General features: G+C 36.8%; 1 protein-coding gene across 1 annotated transcript in view; it reads left to right on the top strand.

The window, feature by feature from the left end:
* The window catches only part of PARPBP (PARP1 binding protein), an 82,742-nt gene that overhangs the window by 19,384 nt on the left and 43,742 nt on the right, over positions 1–19,616 (top strand). The window contains exon 4 of the mRNA XM_030856240.2: positions 861–968. Coding sequence (XP_030712100.1) covers positions 861–968 — 108 coding nt within the window. The remainder of the gene's footprint in view (positions 1–860; positions 969–19,616) is intronic.

Genomic DNA, 19,616 nt, shown 5'->3' with positions numbered 1-19,616 from the left:
ATAATATTGTGTTTATGGAAAAATAAATCTTTGCTTTCAGCATCTCTTCTGAAAACATAAGAACCACAAGTGTGAGTACTACCATTATTCAAAATTTGTTAAATAGTAAATTCTTATTTTGGTGATCTTGAATTTTGAGATTGAAAAATTGTATATGTTATAAACAACAAAATTCTAGGCTTTCTAGTTTTTTTTTTAATCACTTGATTAACTCTTTATGAGTACCAGCTTATCATATCAGTAGAATTGTGGCAAATGCTATTTCTTTTCAAGGAGTATATATTGGTGAGTTACTTTAGTTATAATTTTGCAATATCTCACTGGGCTTTGTTAATTCAGTTTGTCCCTTTCCTTCAGGTTTACTTATCAGGAATTGTGTGTGTGTTTGTGTTTGTACATACCTGTATAATCTTCAATCCCTTAGAATAAATGAAATAATATGGAGATATTGAGTAGTGTGTCAGGCTGAAAGCAAATATCTCTTTATAAATTATTTTTTCGTGGAAACTCTTATTTTGTTTGAAATATTGTGGCTTAGGAAAATAGATTTACTTATGTATATTCCAAAATGAAGCATTTATTGTGGGCATTAGCTAAGACTTTCTTCCGTACAAATAAAAGGCTCAGATGAAATTTCCAAGGTCATCTTTTAACTCTGAACTTGTGAAACTCTTTGAGTACAAATGCCATTGGAAACAGATTGTTAGGAAATTTAATTGCGTGTAATATTATGGACTGCCAACAAAAGTCAGGTAATGTGCTGTACACTGGAACATCAGAGACACTAAGTAGAGCTAGGTGTGAAATATTTTTTACAGTTGGCGTAGCATTTTGTTAGTAACATCTTGTATTTCTTACAGAGTCAACTACGGGATTTTCTGTCTGGCAGACAGTATGCAGTAGATAATGAAACTGATTTTTCTGAACCAATGTCACCAATTAGTAAACACAACTGGGATAATGAAAAGGTATGGCTAAATTGTGAGTAAATAAAAGCAGGATATGATCCTCTTAAAATCACTGTGAATTTGTACGTTACAGTTACTATTTTTTTTAAAATTTTTTAAAAGTTTTTAATTTGCTTAAATAAAAAAAATTTGTGAAGAGTAGTACATTGGAGACTGCCAAGAGCATGGTAATAATCAGTTTATTCATGGTTTTGGGCCATGGTAACAGGCACTGTGCAAAAATAGGTATCACTAAGTATCGGAAAAGTTGGTACAGGTTGCCAGAGTTCTTTGAATTTTTACATTTGGTATACGTCACAGTTAGTATTTTATTTTATTTTATTTCATTTAGTAATATACTTACTTATTTATTTATTTATTTTTGGCTGCTTTGGGTCTTTGTTGCTGTGCGCACTGGCTTTCTCTAGTTGTGGCGAGTGGGGGCTTCTCTTGCTTGCGGTGCGTGTGCTTCTCATTGTGGTGGCTTCTCTTGTTGCAGAGCGTGGGCTCTTGGCACACAGGCTGCAGGAGTTGTGGCACGCAGGTTCAGTAGTTGTGGGACGTGGGCTGTAGAGCTCAGGCTCAGTAGTTGGGGCGCGTGGGCTTAGTTGCTGCGCAGCATGTGGGATCTTCCCAGACCAGGGCTCGAACCCATGTCCCCTGCATTGGCAGGCAGATTCTTAACCTCTGTGCCACCAGGGAGGTCCCACAGTTAGCATTTTAAATGGTTGATTCTTAGGAGAATATGTTCTGTTCTCCACTCTTTAAAAAATCTGTTTCTACTCTTTGCAGTAGAATAGCTGATGCATCATGAGTTCTGATAACAGGATTTGCTGTCTAAACAAACCACAGAAAAGTAGTACAGGTTTGGTTTAATATAAGTTACCTTCAGCTGAACACTATTCTAGGTACCTAATTACATGTAGTAATTCCTCACTAACAATGGGAGTTGTGTTTATGAAAGTTTCTTAGTAAAATTACCATTGACAAGATGAAAGGTTAAGAGTACTGGAAAGAGCATATCTAAAAATATGTTATATGAGATTGGTTCAGATGGCGGAGTAGAAGGACATGCTCTCACTCTTTCTTGCGAGAACACTGGAATCACAACTAACTGCTGAACAGTCATCGACAGGAAGACACTGGAACTCACCAAAACAGATACCTCACATCCAAAGACAAAGGAGAAGCCACAAGGAGATGGTAGGAGGGGCGCAATCACAATAAAATCAAATCCCATACCTGCTGGATGGGTGACCCACAAACTGGAGAACACTTATACCACAGAAGCCCACCCACTGGAGTGAAGGTTGTGAGCCCCACTTCAGGCTTCAGAACCTGGGGGTCCGGCAAAGGGAGGAGGAATTCCTAGAGAATCAAACTTTGAAGGCTAGCGGGATTCAATTGCACAACTTCGACAAAACTGGGGGAAACGGAGACTCCACTCTTGGAGGGCACACACAAAGTAGTGTTTGCATCGGGACCCAGGGGAAGAAGCAGTGACCCCACAGAGACTGAACCAGACCTACCTGCTAGTGTTGAGGGGTCGCTTGCAAAGAGGCGGGGGGTGGCTCTGTCTCACCGTGAGGACAAGGACACTGGCAGCAGAAGTTCTGGGAAGTACTCCTTGGCGTGAGCCCTCGCAGAGTCCGCCATTAGCCTCACCAAAGAGCCCGGGTAGGCTCCAGTGTTGGGTCACCTCAGGCCAAACAACCAACAGGGAGGGGACACAGCCCCACCCATCAGCAGGCAAGTGGATTAAAGTTTTATTGAGCTCTGCCCACCAGAGAAACACCCAGCTCTACCCACCACCAGTCCCTCCCATCAGGAAACTTGCACAAGCCTCTTAGACAGCCTCATCCACCAGAGGGCAACAGCAGAAGCAAGAAGAACTACAATCCTGCAGCCTGTGGAGCAAAAACCACATTCATAAAAAGACAGACAAGATGAAAAGGCAGAGGGCTATCTACCAGATGAAGGAACAAGGTAAAACCCCAGAAAAACAACTCAACAAAGTAGAGATAGGCAACCTTCCAGAAAAAGAATTCAGAATAATGATAGTGAAGATTATTCAGGAACTCAGAAAAAGAATGGAGGCAAAGATCGAGAAGATGCAAGAAATGTTTAATAAAGACCTAGAAGAACTGAAGAACAAACAGAGATGAACAATACAATAATTGAAATGAAAAATACACTAGAAGGAATCAATAGCAGAATAACTGAGGCAAGAACGGATAAGTGACCTGGTAGACAGAATGGTGGAAGTCACTGCTGCAGAACAGAATAAAGAGAAAAGAATGAAAAGAAATGAAGACAATCTAAGAGAACTCTGGGACACATTAAATGCAACAACATTTGCATTATAGGGGTCCCAAAAGGAGAAGAGAGAGAGAAAGAATCCGAGAAAATATTTGAAGAGATTATAGTTGGAAACTCCCCTAACATGGGAAAGGAAATAGCTACCCAAATCCAGGAAGCACAGAGAGTCCCATACAGGATAAAACCAAGGAGAAACACACCGAGACACATAGTAATCTAATTGGCAAAAATTAAAGACAAAGAAAAATTATTGAAAGCAGCAAGAGAAAAACGGCAAATAACATACAAGGGAACTACCATAAGGTTAACAGCTGATTTCTCAGCAGAAACTCTACAAGCCAGAAGGGAGTGGCATGATATACTTAAAGTGATGAAAGGGAAGAACCTACAACCAAGATTACTCTACCCAGCAAGGATCTCATTCAGATTCGATGGAGAAATCAAAAGCTTTACAGACATGCAAAAGCTAAAAGACTTCAGCACCACCAAACCAGCTCTACAACAAATGCTAAAGGAACTTCTTTAAGTGTGAAACACAAGAGAAGAAAAGGACCTACAAAACAAACCCAAAACAAAAAGACAATGGTCATAGGAACATACATATCGAAAATTATCTTAAACGTGAATGGATTAAGTGCTCCAACCAAAAGACACAGGCTTGCTGAATGGATACAAAAACAAGACACATACAGATGCTGTCTATAAGAGACCCACTTCAGACCTAGTGACACATACAGACTGAAAGTGAGGGGATGGAAAAAGATACTCCATGCAAATGGAAATCAAAAGAAAGCTGGAGTAGCAATATTCATATCAGATAAAATAGATGTTAAAATAAAGAATGTTACAAGAGACAAGGAAGGACACTACATAAAGATCAAGGGATCTATCCAAGAAGAAGATATAACAATTATAAATATATATGCACCCAACATAGGAGCACCTCAATACATAAGGCAACTGCAAACAGCTGTAAAAGAGGAAATCGACAGGGACACAATAATAGTGGGGGACTTTAACACCTCACTTACACCAATGGACAGATCATCTAAACAGAAAATTAATGAGGAAACACAAGCTTTAAGTAACACAATAGACCAGATAGATTTCGTTGGTATTTATAGGACATTCCATCCAAAAACAGCAGATTACACTTTCTTCTCAAGTGCGCATGGAACATTCTCCAGGATAGATCACATCTTGGGTAACAAATCAAGCCTCAGTAAATTTAAGAAAATTGAAATCATATCAAGCATCTTTTCTGACCACAATGCTATGAGATTAGCAATCAATTACAGGGGAAAAAAACGTAAAAAACACAAACACATGGAGGCTAAAAAATATGTGACTAAATAACCAAGTGCTCACTGAAGAAATCAAAGAGCGAATAAGAAAATACCTAGAGACAAATGACAAAACACAATGATCTGCTGCTGTGGGATGCAGCAAAAGCAGTTCTAACAGGGAAGTTTATAGCTATACAAGCCTACCTCAAGAAACAAGAAAAATCTCAAATAAACAATCTAACCTTACACCTAAAGGAACTAGAGAAAGAAGAACAAACGAAACCCAAAGTTAGTAGAAGGAAAGAAATCATAAAGATCAGAGCAGAAATAAATGAAATACAAACAAAGAAAGCAATAGCAAAGATCAATAAAACTAAAAGCTGGTTCTTTGAGCAGATAAACAAAATTGATAACCCATTAGCCAGACTCATCAAGAAAAAGGGAGAGGACGCAAATGAATAAAATTAGAAATGAAAAAGGAGAAGTTACAACAGACACCGCAGAAATGCAAAGCATCCTGAGAGACTACTACAAGCAACTCTATGCTAATAAAATGGACAACCTGGAAGAAATGGACACATTCTTAGAAAGGTATAACCTCCCAAGCCTGAACCAGGAAGAAGTAGAAAATATGAACAGACTAATCACAAGTAATGAAATTAAAACTGTGATTAAAAATCTTCCAACAAACAAAAGTCCAGGACCAGATGGCTTCACAGGTGAATTCTATGAAACATTTAGAGAAGAGCTAACACCCATCCTTCTCAAACTCTTCCAAAAACTTGCGGATTAAGGAACACTCCCAAACTCATTCTATGAGGCCACCATCACCCTGATACCAAAACCAGGGAAAGATACTACAAAAAAACAAAATTACAGACCAATATCATTGATGAATATAGATGCAAAAATCCTCAACAAAATACTAGCAAACAGAATCCAACAACACATTAAAAGGATCATACACCATGATCAAGTGGGATTTACCCCGGGATGCAAGGATTCTTCAATATACGCAAATCAATCAATGTGATGCATCATATTAACAAACTGAAGAATAAAAACCATATGATCATCTCAGTAGATGCAGAAAAAGCTTTTGACAAAATTCAACACCCATTTATGATAAAAACTCTCCAGAAAGTGGGCATAGAGGGAACCTATCTCAACATAATAAAGGCCATATATGACAAACCCACAGCAAACATCATTCTCAATGGTGAAAAACTGAAAGCATTTCCTCTAAGATCAGGAACAAGACAAGGTTGCTTACTCTCACCACTATTATTCAACATAGTTTTGGAAGTCCTAGCCACGGCAATCAGAGAAGAATAAGATATAAAAGGAATACAAATTGGAAAAGAAGTAAAACTGTCACTGTTTGCAGATGACATGATACTATACATAGAGAATCCTAAATATGCCACCAGAAAACTTCTAGAGCTAATCAATGAATTTGGTAAAGTTGCAGGATACAAACTTCATGCACAGAAATCTCTTGCATTCCTATACACTAATGATGAAAAATCTGAAAGAGAAATTAAGGAAACACGCCCATTTACCACTGCAACAAAAAGAATAAAATACCTAGGATTAAACCTACCTAGGGAGACAAAAGACCTGTATGCAGAAAACTATAAGACACTAATGAAAGAAATTAAAGATGATACCAACAGATGGAGAGATATACCATGTTCTTGGATTGGAAGAATCAATATTGTGAAAATGACTGTACTACTCAAAACAATCTACAGATTCAATGCAATCCCTATCAATTTACCAATGGCATTTTTTACGGAACTAGAACAAAAAATCTTAAAGTTTGTATGGAGACACAAAAGACCCCGAATAGCCAAAGCAGTCTTGAGTGAAAAAAACGGAGCTGGAGGAATCAGACTCCCTGACTTAAGACTATACTATGAAGCTACAGTAATCAAGACAATATGGTACTGGCACAAAAACAGAAACATAGATCAATGGAACAGGATAGAATGCCCAGAGGTAACCCAACACACTTATGGTCAACTGATCTATGAGAAAGGCGGCAAGGATATACAATGGGGAAAAGACAGTCTCTTCAATACGTGGTGCTGGGAAAACTGGACAGCTACATGTAAAAGAATGAAATTATAACACTCCCTAACACCATACACAAAAATAAACTCAAAATGGATTCGAGACCTAAATATAAGACTGGACACTATACACCTCTTAGAAGAAAACATAGGAAGAACACTGTTTGACATAAATCACAGCAAGATCTTTTTTGATCCACCTCCTAGAGTAATGGAAATAAACACAAAAGTAAACAAATGGGACCTAATGAAACTTCAAAGCTTTTGCACAGCAAAGGAAACCATAAAGAAGACGAAAAGACAACCGTCAAAATGGGAGAAAATATTTGCAAACGAATCAACGGACAAAGGATTAATCTCCAAAATATATAAACAGCTCATGCAGCTCATTATTAAAGAAACAAACAACCCAATCCAAAAATGGGCAGAAGACCTAAATAGACATTTCTCCAAAGAAGACTTACAGATGGCCAAGAAGCACATGAAAAGCTGCTCAGCATCACTAATTGTTAGAGAAATGCAAATCAAAACTACAGTGAGGCATCACCTCACACCAGTTAGAATGGGCATCATCAGAAAATCTACAAACAACAAATGCTGGAGAGGGTGTGGATAAAAGGGAACCCTCTTGTACTGTTGGTGGGAATGTAAATTGATACTGCCACTATGGAGAACAGTATGGAGGTTCCTTTAAAAACTAAAAACAGAATTACCATATGATCCAGCATTCCCACTACTGGGCATATACCCAGAGATAACCATAATTCAAAAAGACACATACACTCCAATGTTCATTGCAGCAGTGTTTACAATAGCCAGGTCATGGAAGCAACTTAAATGCCCATTGACAGACGAATGGCTAAAGAAGTTGTGGTACATATATACAATGGAATATTACTCAGCCATAAAAAGGAACCAAATTGGGTCATTTGTTGAGACGTGGATGGATCTAGAGACTGTCATACAGAGTGAAGTAAGTCAGAAAGAGAAAAACAAAAATCGTATATTAACGCGTGTATGTGGAACCTAGAAAAATGGTACAGATGAACTGGTTTGCAGGTGAGAAATTGAGACACAGATGTAGAGAACAAACGTATGGACACCAAGGGGGGAAGGCGGGGGGTGGTGTGATGAATTGGGCGATTGGGATTGACATGTATACACTAATGTGTATAAAATGGATGACTAATAGGAACCTGCTGTATAAAAAACTAAAATTAAATTCAAAAAAAATAAAACTATGTTATTTAAAACATCTAGAACATACCTACTTCCAAGTCAAATGCTCCAATAAGTTAATGCATTTGATGAATCACTTTCTCCATTTTCTGGAAGCATTGCTAAGGTAGATTCTTCCGTAAGTCCCGTGCTCTACAGATTGCAATTCTTTTTTTTTTTTTTTTTTTTGGCCTCACAGCGTGGCTTGTGGGATCTTAGTTCCTCAACCAGGGATTGAACCCCAGCCCTTGGCCTTGAAAGCGTGGAGTCCTAACCACTGGACTGCCAGGGAATGCCCCAGATTGCACTTTTAAAAATATATTTGATCACTACTGTGAAATACTTGTATACATACTTCTTAGACTTAATAATGTAGCTTTTATGTGCATCTAATGTTTTTTCTGTCCTGTTTTAAAGTTAAATTGCTGATGCCATGACAGTTAATCCCTAACATTCTTCAGCATATCACTTCCTGAAAATAAGGACAGAACCACAATACCATTATCATATATAAGAAAACTGAAGTATTCCCTAATATCATTCATTTACTATTTTCCCTATTCAAATTTCTCCATTTGTCCCTGTAATGGGTTTTATGTCTCTTCAGAGTCTTTTAGAATTCTCCTCAGGTTTTTTTTTCTCTTGTTATTTATCTGTTGAGTTCCTACTGGTATTATTTAACTTGTTCCTCTATTTCCAATAAACTGGAAACATCTAAAAGCTTGCTTAGACTGAGCAATGTAATCTATGAAATACTTTATAACTGATGCTGAGTATTTCATTTTGTATCACACTAGGAGACACAAACTGAAGTTGTCCTGAACTTGTGAGATCTTTCCAATATAAAGATGTAGTTTTTCTTTTGCTGTCAAAAAAGATCTAGTGATACTCTAACTCTGTAAATATCCTGTTTCCCAGCAACCTTTCACCGAATGGTTTTGAGCATGCACTGATGATCCTTGTCTGAATCAGTTATTTCTTCAGAGTTTGCAGAATGGTTACTTTCCAACTCTATCATGTCTTTATACTAATTTGCTGCCATTTCTCAGTAAAGAAGAGCTTTATCTTATTAACTAGGATGAAGTACAGTTCCCTAAAAATGGCAGGGTCACTACTTAATTCTTTCTCTTTAATTACCAGTTTAGGAGTTAGTGTAATAATTACTTATAGAAAGAAAATTAGATGTTTTTATTTCTGTTTATGTTTCTCTTTTTATGTGTGTTTACATTACTATGGACTCATGGATTTTTATTTATTCAGAGTTTTAAAATCAATTTGTCATTAATCTTTGATGCTAAAATGTAGGGGTCCCCTTTAATCTGGCTTCTGTATCTTTTTTACATGCCCTATTAGACTTCTGAGCACTTACCTCTTTTCTGGTACAAGAAAAGTATCCCAAGCCCACCTTTGGTTGTTTCCTGCTTAGGCATGGTTTCTTTTAGTGATTGTAACTACTTTCTGTTGCTTTACATTCATTTATTGCTTACATTCTCATTGTTTGTTTTTCCTACCTTGACAAGATATTTACCAAATTGCGTGGTCTTTTCTCAGTGATACTTAAGGAGTGCACTCTTTTTTTTTTTTTTTTTAGGAGTACATTCTTATAGGCTACAGGGAGGAAACAATAATTGTTATTGTGCCTTTCATTTAAGAGGAATGAACTAATTTGTACATTTAAAATGACCTAAATAACCAGGAATGAGGACCTGCCCATTCCAATGAAAAATCCTTATAAGGAGCCTCATAGAAAATGTATCTTGTGTGGAACATGGTTAGATTAAAAGAATGTACAGCTTTTTTCTCAGTTTATTTTTCCATTTATAAGATGAATTTATGGAAGGGAACATAATAGGTCTTTGTGGAAGAAACAAAAAGAAATTACAGAAGCAATTAAGAGAGCTCAAATAATGGGGTTTATGTCAGTTGCATTTATTTATTTATTATTTATTTTTGGCTGTGTTGGGTCTTCGTTGCTGGGTGTGGGCTTTCTCTAGTTGCAGAGAGCGGGGGCTACTCTTCATTGTGGTGCACGGGCTTCTCATTGAGGTGGCTTCTCATTGTGGACCACAGGCCCTAGGCGTGCGGGCTTCAATAGTTGTGGCATGTGGGCTCAGTAGTTGTGGCTCATGGGCTGTAGAGCTCAGGCTCAGTAGTTGTGGTGCACGGGCTTAGTTGCTCCTCGGCATGTGGGACCTTCCTGGACCAGGGATCAAACCCGTGTCTCCTGCATTGGCAGGCGGATTCTTAACCACTGTGCCACCAGGGAAGTCCCCAGTTACATATTGATATAAGGATCCTGCATTTCTCAAACACCCTAATGTTTGTAACATCAAATACCGGCAGTAAACTATATAAAGTTGTCATCAAGAAACTTATTTTATGATTAAAAAAATCCTAAAGGGATAGCCATGAAAAAGAATTATAGTATATAGAAACTGAAGGGTCTTCACTGTAAGCATATAGTTTTCTCATTTAACAAACAATGGTAGTTTCGTCGTGTTAATCCTCTACTTTTTATCTTTTGCCTTCTTGGATTATATTTTCTAAGAGAATTTTATCTACCAGTTAGCTGATGGATTAGATTTTATGAGGACTATTAAAATAGCAGCTATCCTCTCAACCATTCTTCTGTTACTTGCGGACTTCTGATTTTTCTTTGCGAAGTATTTTATTTCTATTAAAATTCCTAAGTGACTTTTTGGGCTACAGTCGTAAAAAGATATATTTTGATCACCAAATGCTTACTAATGTCACACCAGCTCCTCAAGTAGATGAATGAAATGGACTGGAGAAACAATATTTTTGTTTCCTTATTTTATTTTACTTTATTTTATTTTCCCCTGAGGTACTAATCTATTGCTTTAGAAATTCTGAAGTAATGAAGGGAAAAACAGAATAAAGGCCCCAAAAGAAAATCATCAGTTAAATAAAAAAATTCTACGAGTATATTAGTTCTAGTCCAATCTTGTTTGTTCATTATATGTAAGAATTTATGTGTTGACAAATAAAAACAATACTTGTATAAATTTCAATATCAATTTAGAAAAACTGACTTTATTCAAATTGAGATTGAACATATGCATTTCAGTAATAGTTAAGAGTTAGTAAAAGCAACTTGAAGTTGTCAAAAAGTTTAAATAAAATTGTTCAACTTCTAACAAACATTGCAAATATTTTGTGGTATGGATAGAATCAGTTTATTAAACAGATAAATGGAACAGTATCTTTATTTTTGGTATCTGGGTAAAAGCTTCAATATTGTGGATTTTTTCAATTTAAGCCCTTGCTTCTGGACATCATAACTGTATTTATGTGGAATGCTTTTCCAGAGAGCCTCTTTAAAACCCACTTGCAAATACAAGAGCAGGGAAACCATAACTGCCATGTTATCTGACCATAATGATAGGGATAGATTTCCAATTGCAGCCATGAGTTAAAAGAAACACTCTAACTGTGAGGACTCCAAGATGTTTTTCCCTGATGTTTGCCTAACATCACAGATCAGAAGGACACTATTTGCTAGCCTTTAAGAACAAGTTGTAGATGTGGGAGTTTAAGCCCTGGTCTTGTACCCAATAAGGATCAGACATATACATATTAGTAAACTCTCATTATTTCTGGACAGCAGAAGCACAGTGAAACAGAGATTGCCTGAAATTAAATGTAGAAAGAGTAAAGGAATTTCTGATTACAACGTGAATATCTCTTTCCGCTGCTTTGATTTTTGGGAAATTGTGTCACGCTTCCTGTATGTTTTAGACAGACTATTGCACTGTTAGGTTAAAATGAAAACTTTGTATTATAGATTCACGTGAAGTATTATGATTTACTGTGAAAGTAAAGATAAAAGGACTTTTGAAATAAAGCAGAAAACTATGTTATACCTTACTTTATAAAATTTTAGGACAGACTTTTTAAAAATATATGTGAAAGCACTTTAATGATGAAAAGTAACCTCCTACTACTATTAATAATAATAGTAATAACAATAACAACAATAATACTTAATATTAGCAGTAGTATGTTCTACCGTATAAAATAATCTTCCAGTTTCAGGAGTAGTATGAGGCTAAGTTGAGTCCCCAGAGAGTAATATACTACTTATTTAAAGAAGAAGAAACAACTTTCAAAAAATGCTGAAAAACATTTCGTTTATTACTCTGTCTCTGTAGCATTAATGGTAACCTAGGGTTCTTAAAGATTTTTGTGCGTCCCCAGGTATTCAACTCACTACTAGAAGACTCTCTTCTTTCTTTCTTTCTCCCTTCCTTCCTTCTTTCCTTCCTTCCTTCCTCCCTCCGTCCCTCCTTCTCTCTCTCTTTCTTTCTCTCTCTCTTTCTCTTTCTTTCTTTTCTTTTCTTTTCTTTCTTTCCTTCTTTCCCAGTCACCCAATTCAGCACACCACCATCCACACCCCACCGTGGTTTTACCCCTTGGTGTCCATACGTTTGTTCTCTACATCTGTGTCTCAATTTCTCACCTGCAAAGCAGTTCATCTGTACCATTTTTCTAGGTTCCACATACATGCGTTAATATACGATTTTTGTTTTTCTCTTTCTAACTTACTTCACTCTGTATGACAGTCTCTAGATCCATCCACGTCTCAACAAATGACCCAATTTGGTTCCTTTTTATGGCTGAGTAATATTCCATTGTATATATGTACCACAACTTCTTTATCCATTCATCTGTCGATGGGCATTTAGGTTGCTGGCTATTGTAAATAGTGCTGCAGTGAACATTGGGGTCCATCTGTCTTTTTTTTTTTTTTTTTTTGGCGGTATGCAGGCCTCTCACTGTTGTGGCATCTCCCGTTGCGGAGAACAGGCGCTGGAGGCGCAGACTCAGCGGCCATGGCTCACGGGCCTAGCCGCTCCGCGGCATGTGGGATCTTCCCGGGCTGGGGCATGAACCCGTGTCCCCTGCATCGTCAGGCGGACTCTCAACCACTGGGCCACCAGGGAAGTCCCATGTGTCTTTGTGAATTATGGTTTTCTCTGGGTATATGCCCAGTAGTGAGAATGCTAGATCATATGGTAATTCTATTTTTAGTTTTTTAAGGAACCTCCATACTGTTCTCCATAGTGGCTGTATCAATTTACATTCCCACCAACAGTGCAAGAGGGTTTCCTTTTCTCCACACCCTCTCCAGCATTTCTGGTCTGTAGATTATCTGATGATGCCCATTCTAACTGGTGTGAGGTGATGCCTTATTGTAGTTTTGATTTGCATTTCTCTAATAGTGATGTTGAGCAGCTTTTCATGTGTTTCTTGGCCATCTGTATGTCTTCCTTGGAGAAATGTCTATTTAGGTTTTCTGCCCATTTTTGGATTGAGTTGTTTGTTTCTTTAATATTGATCTATATGAGCTGTTTATATATTTTGAAGATTAATCCTTTGTCCGTTGATTCGTTTGCAAATATTTTCTCCCATTTTGAGAGTTGTCTTTTCATGTTGTTTATGGTTTCCATTGCTGTACAAAAGTTTTGAAGTTTCATTAGGTCCCATTTGTTTATTTTTGTGTTTATTTCCATTACTCTAGGAGGTGGATCAAAAAAGATCTTGCTGTGATTTATGTCAAAGAGTGTTCTTCCTATGTTTTCTTCTAAGAGGTGTATAGTGTCCAGTCTTATATTTAGGTCTCGAATCCATTTTGAGTTTATTTTTGTGTATGGTGTTAGGGAGTGTTATAATTTCATTCTTTTACATGTAGCTGTCCAGTTTTCCCAGCACCACGTATTGAAGAGACTGTCTTTTCCCCATTGTATATCCTTGCCTCCTGTGTCATAGATAAGTTGACCATAGGTGCGTGCGTTTATCTCTGGGCTTTCTTTCTTGTTCCATTGATCTATGTTTCTGTTTGTGCCAGTACCATATTGTCCTGATTACTGTAGCTTTACAGTATAGTCTTAAGTCAGGGAGTCTGATTCCTCCAGCTCCGTTTTCTTCCCTCAAGACTGCTTTGGCTATTCGGGGTCTTTTGTGTCTCCATACAAATTTTAAGATTTTTTGTTCTAGTTATGTAAAAAATGCCATTGGTAAATTGATAGGAATTGCATTGAGTCTGTAGATTGCTTTGGGTAGTACAGTCATTTTCACAATATTGATTCTTCCAATCCAAGAACATGGTATATCTCTCCATCTGTTGGTATCATCTATAATTTCTTTCATTAGTGTCTTATAGTTTTCTGCATACAGGTCTTTTGTCTCCCTAGGTAGGTTTAATCCTAGGTATTTTATTCTTTTTGTTGCAGTGGTAAATGGGCGTGTTTCCTTAATTTCTCTTTCAGATTTTTCATCATTAGTGTATAGGAATGCAAGAGATTTCTGTGCATGAAGTTTGTATCCTGCAACTTTACCAAATTCATTGATTAGCTCTAGAAGTTTTCTGGTGGCATATTTAGGATTCTCTATGTATAGTATCATGTCATCTGCAAACAGTGACAGTTTTACTTCTTTTCCAATTTGTATTCCTTTTATATCTTATTCTTCTCTGATTGCCGTGGCTAGGATTTCCAAAACTATGTTGAATAATAGTGGTGAGAGTGAGCAACCTTGTCTTGTTCCTGATCTTAGAGGAAATGCTTTCAGTTTTTCACCATTGAGAATGATGTTTGCTGTGGGTTTGTCATATATGGCCTTTATTATGTTGAGATAGGTTCCCTCTATGCCCACTTTCTGGAGAGTTTTTATCACAAATGGGTGTTGAATTTTGTCAAAAGCTTTTTCTGCATCTACTGAGATGATCATATGGTTTTTATTCTTCAATTTGTTAATATGGTGTATCACATTGATTGATTTGCGTATATTGAAGAATCCTTGCATCCTGGGGTAAATCCCACTTGATCATGGTGTATGATCCTTTTAATGTGTTGTTGGATTCTGCTCGCTAGTATTTTCTTGAGAATCTTTGCATCTATATTCATCAGTGATATTGGTCTGTAATTTTGTTTTTTTGTAGTATCTTTCCCTTGTTTTGGTATCAGGGTGATGGTGGCCTCATAGAATGAGTTTGGGAGTGTCCCTTAATCCACAAGTTTTTGGAAGAGTTTGAGAAGGATGGGTGTTAGCTCTTCTCTAAATGTTTCATAGAATTCACCTGTGAAGCCATCTGGTCCTGGACTTTTGTTTGTTGGAAGATTTTTAATCACAGTTTTAATTTCATTACTTGTGATTGGTCTTTTCATATTTTCTACTTCTTCCTGGTTCAGGCTTGGGAGGTTATACCTTTCTAAGAATGTGTCCATTTCTTCCAGGTTGTCCGTTATATTGGCATAGAGTTGCTTGTAGTAGTCCCTTAGGATGCTTTGTATTTCTGCGGTGTCTGTTGTAACTTCTCCTTTTTGAATTCTAATTTTATTGATTTGAGTCCTCTCCCTCTTTTTCTGATGAGTCTGGCTAATGGTTTATCAGTTTTGTTTATCTTCTCAAAGAACCAGCTTTTAGTTTTATTGACCTTTGCTATTGTTTTCTTTGTTTGTATTTCATTTATTTCTGCTCTGATCTTTATGATTTCTTTCCTTCTGCTAACTTTGGGTTTTGTTTGTTCTTCTTTCTCTAGTTCCTTTAGGTGTAAGGTTAGATTGTTTATTTGAGATTTTTCTTGTTTCTTGAGGTAGGCTTGTATAGCTATAAACTTCCCTGTTAGAACTGCTTTTGCTGCATCCCATAGGTTTTGGATTGTCGTGTTTTCATTGTCATTTGTCTCTAGGTATTTTTTGATTTCCTCTTTGATTTCTTCAGTGATCTCTTGGTTATTTAGTAATGTATTATTTAACCTCCGTGTGTGTGTGTTTTTTTTATGTTTTTTTTCCCTGTAATTCATTTCTTATCTCATAGCGTTGTGGTCAGAAAGATGCTTGGTATAATTTTAATTTTCTTAAATTTACTGAGGCTTGATCTGTTACCCAACACGTGATCTATCCTGGAGAATGTTCCATGCGCACTTGAGAAGAAAGTGTAATCTGCTGTTTTTAGATGGAATGTTCTATAAATATCAATGAAATCTATCTGGTGTATTTTGTCATTTAAAGCTTGTGTTTCCTTATTAATTTTCTGTCTGGATGGTCTGTCCATTGGTATAAGTGAGGTGTTACAGTCCCCCACTATTATTGTGTTACTGTTGATTTCCTCTTTTATAGCTGTTTGCAGTTGCCTTATGTATTGAGGTGCTCCTATGTTGGGTGCATATATATTTATAATTGTTATATCTTCTTCTTGGATTGACCTCTTTATCATTATATAGTGTCCTTCCTTGTCTCTTGTAACATTCTTTATTTTAACATCTATTTTATCTGATATGAATATTGCTACTCCAGCTTTCTTTTGATTTCCATTTGCATGGAGAGTATCTTTTTCCATCCCCTCACTTTCAGTCTGTATGTGTCACTAGGTCTGAAGTGGGTCTCTTATAGACAGCATCTGTATGTGTCTTGTTTTTGTATCCATTCAGCAAGCCTGTGTCTTTTGGTTGGAGCACTTAATCCATTCACGTTTAAGATAATTTTCGATATGTATGTTCCTATGACCATTGTCTTTTTGTTTTGGGTTTGTTTTGTAGGTCCTTTTCTTCTCTTGTGTTTCACACTTAAAGAAGTTCCTTTAGCATTTGTTGTAGAGCTGGTTTGGTGGTGCTGAATTCTCTGAGCTTTTGGTTGTCTGTAAAGCTTTTGATTTCTCCATCGAATCTGAATGAGATCTTTGCTGGGTAGAGTAATCTTGGTTGTAGGTTTTTCCCTTTCATCACTTTAAGTATATCATGCCACTCCCTTCTGGCTTGTAGAGTTTCTGCTGAGAAATCAGCTGTTAACCTTATGGGAGTTCCCTTGTATGTTATTTGATGTTTTTCTCTTGCTGCTTTCAATAATTTTTCTTTGTCTTTAATTTTTGCCAATTTGATTACTATGTGTCTTGGCATATTTCTTCTTGGGTTTATCCTGTATGGGACTCTGCGCTTCCTGGTTTTGGGTGGCTACTTTCTTTCTCATGTTAGGGAATTTTTTGACTATAATCTCTTCAAATATTTTCTCGGATTCTTTCTCTCTCTCTTCTCCTTTTGGGACCCCTATAATGCAAATGTTGTTGTGTTTAGTGTTGTCCCTGAGGTCTCTTAAGCTGTCTTCATTTCGTTTCATCATTCTTTTTTCTTTATTCTGTTCCGCAGCAGTGAATTCCACCATTCTGTCTTCCAGGTCCCTTATCCATTTTTCTGCCTCAGTTATTCTGCTGTTGATTCCTTTGAGTGTATTTTTCATGTCAGTTACTGTATTGTTCATCTCTGTTAATTTGTTCTTTAATTCTTGTAGGTCTTTGTTAAACATTTCTTGCATCTTCTCGATCTTTGCTTCTATTCTTTTTCCAAGGTCCTGGATCATCTTTACTATCATCATTCTGAATTCTTTTTCTGGAAGGTTGCCAATCTCCACTTCATTTAGTTAGTTTTCTGGGGTTTTATCTTGTTCCTTCATCTGGTAGATAGCCCTCTGCCTTTTCATCTTGTCTATCTTTCTTTGAATGTGTTTTGTGTTCCACAGGCTGCAGGATTGTAGTTCTCTTTTTCATTTATTTCTCATCTGATCTTTTTTTTTTTTTTTTGCGGTATGCGGGCCTCTCAGTGTTATGGCCTGTTCTGTTGAAGAGTACAGGCTCTGGACGTGCAGGCTCAGCGGCCATGGCTCACAGGCCTAGCCACTCTGTGGCATGTGGGATCTTCCCGGACCGGGGCACGAACCCTTGTCTGCTGCATCGGAAGGCGGACACTGTGCCACCAGGGAAGCCACTTTTTTTTGTTTTTTTAAAATTTATTCATTCGTTTATTTTTGGCTGTGTTGGGTCTTCGTTTCTGTGTGAGGGCTTTCTCTATTTGCGGCAAGCGGGGGCCACTCTTCATCGCGGTGTGCAGGCCTCTCACTATCGCGGCCTCTCGTTGCGGAGCACAGGTTCCAGACACGCAGGCTCAGTAATTGTGGCTCACGGGCCTAGTTGCTCCGTGGCATGTGCGAGCTTTCGAGACCAGGGCTCGAACCCGTGTACCCTGCATTGGCAGGCAGATTCTCATCCACTGCACCACCAGGGAAGCCCTGATCTGATCTTTTTGATTTTTTTCCCTCTGCTAACTTTGGGTTTGTTTTTCTTCTTTCTCTTAATTTCTTTAGGTGTAGGATTAGGTTGTTTATTTGAAATTTTTCTTGTTTCTTGAGGTAGGATGTGTTGCTATAACCTTCCCTCTTAGCACTGCTTTTGCTGCATCCCATAGGTTTTAGGTTATCATGTTTTCATTGGCATTTGTTTCTAGCTATTTTTTGATTTCCTCTTTGTTTTCTTCAGTGATCTCTTCGTTATTTAGTAGTGTATTGTTTAGCCTCCATGTGTTTGTATTTTTTACGTTTTTTTCCTTAATTGATATGTAGTCTTTTAGTGTTGTGGTCGGAAAACATACTTGATACGATTTCAATTTTCTTAAATTTACCAAGGCTTGATTTGTGACGCACGATATATTTTATCCTGAGAATGTTCCATGAGCACTTGAAAAGAAAGTGTTTTCTGTTCTTTTTGGATGGAATATCCTATAAATATCAATTAAGTCCATCTTGTTTAGTGTATCATTAAAGCTTGTGTTTTCTTATTCATTTTCATTTTGAATGATCTGTCTATTGGTGAAAGTGGGGTGTTATAGTCCCGTAGTATTATTGTGTTACTGTCGATTTCCCCTTTTATGGCTGTTAGCATTTGCCTTATGTATTGAAGTCCTTGTACGGTTGGTGCATAAATATTTACAAATGTTATATCTTCTTCTTGGATTGATCCCTTGATCATTTTAGTACAGATCTTAAAGATGATTTTAATTTAGTTGTATCTTAGTACTTTTCTTTTTAAGGCAATGTAATAAAAATATATGAGCACTTATTTGATCCCAACTTCCCGATAAGTTTTTATCAATAGTTTCAATTTTGAAATATCTAAAAGGGGCAAATACATGTATGAATTTTTCTTTCGTTTATCATTGAACAAATGCTGATTGAGAACTTATTAATAAGAATGGATTGATTACCTGCTCTTATGCCAGTCATTCTTTTAGGGCTTAAGGATGCATCATTTGCTCTCAGGGCACTCATAAAATAGTAGAAAGATTAATAAAATAGACAAAGTATCAGAAAGTATTAATATTTATGTACAGAATTATAATTGGTTCATATGCATAGTTATAACAGATTGAGAAGAAAGAGAATATGTGAATTGCTTCTTTATACTGGAAAATCAGGGAGCCTCTCTTCAAATGTAACATTTAGTATCTTTAATATTTAAGAAAAATAGTTTCATAGAATTCATATCAAACTTTTTGTTTTAATGAATTTTGCTTAGATTTTATTTGGAGTCCATGTTTAAGGTAACCTTTTCCTGTCCATTGAGGTTTTTTAAATTGACCCTGACTGCCTTACATGTTTTAAGAATTGTTTTTTACATGAAAGTTAAATAATCCCAAAGCATGTTATCTTTAGAAGTGCTTTTAAGATGTGTATGAACTTGAAACTTCCTTTATAACTGTCTGAGAGACTTCCTATTGATTTGTAAGTTTTATTTCTACCTTTTAACTCTGTTTTGTGCTTCTTAATTTAATGTGATTAGACAGAATATTAAGAAATCTTAATTTTAATAAGGAAAATATTTTCTTAGAGTTTACAGATGATAAATTATTGGGTCTTTAGCTAAGGTGTCAGTCACTGATAGACTTATGAATTTCATGAGTTTTGAGCATAAGTTGAGTTTAGCAT

This window comes from Globicephala melas, chromosome 10 (assembly GCF_963455315.2).
Source record: "Globicephala melas chromosome 10, mGloMel1.2, whole genome shotgun sequence".
NCBI classification, from domain to species: Eukaryota; Metazoa; Chordata; class Mammalia; order Artiodactyla; family Delphinidae; genus Globicephala; species Globicephala melas.
Note: the sequence above shows the minus strand (reverse complement) of the source record. Positions and strands in the feature narration are given on the sequence as shown.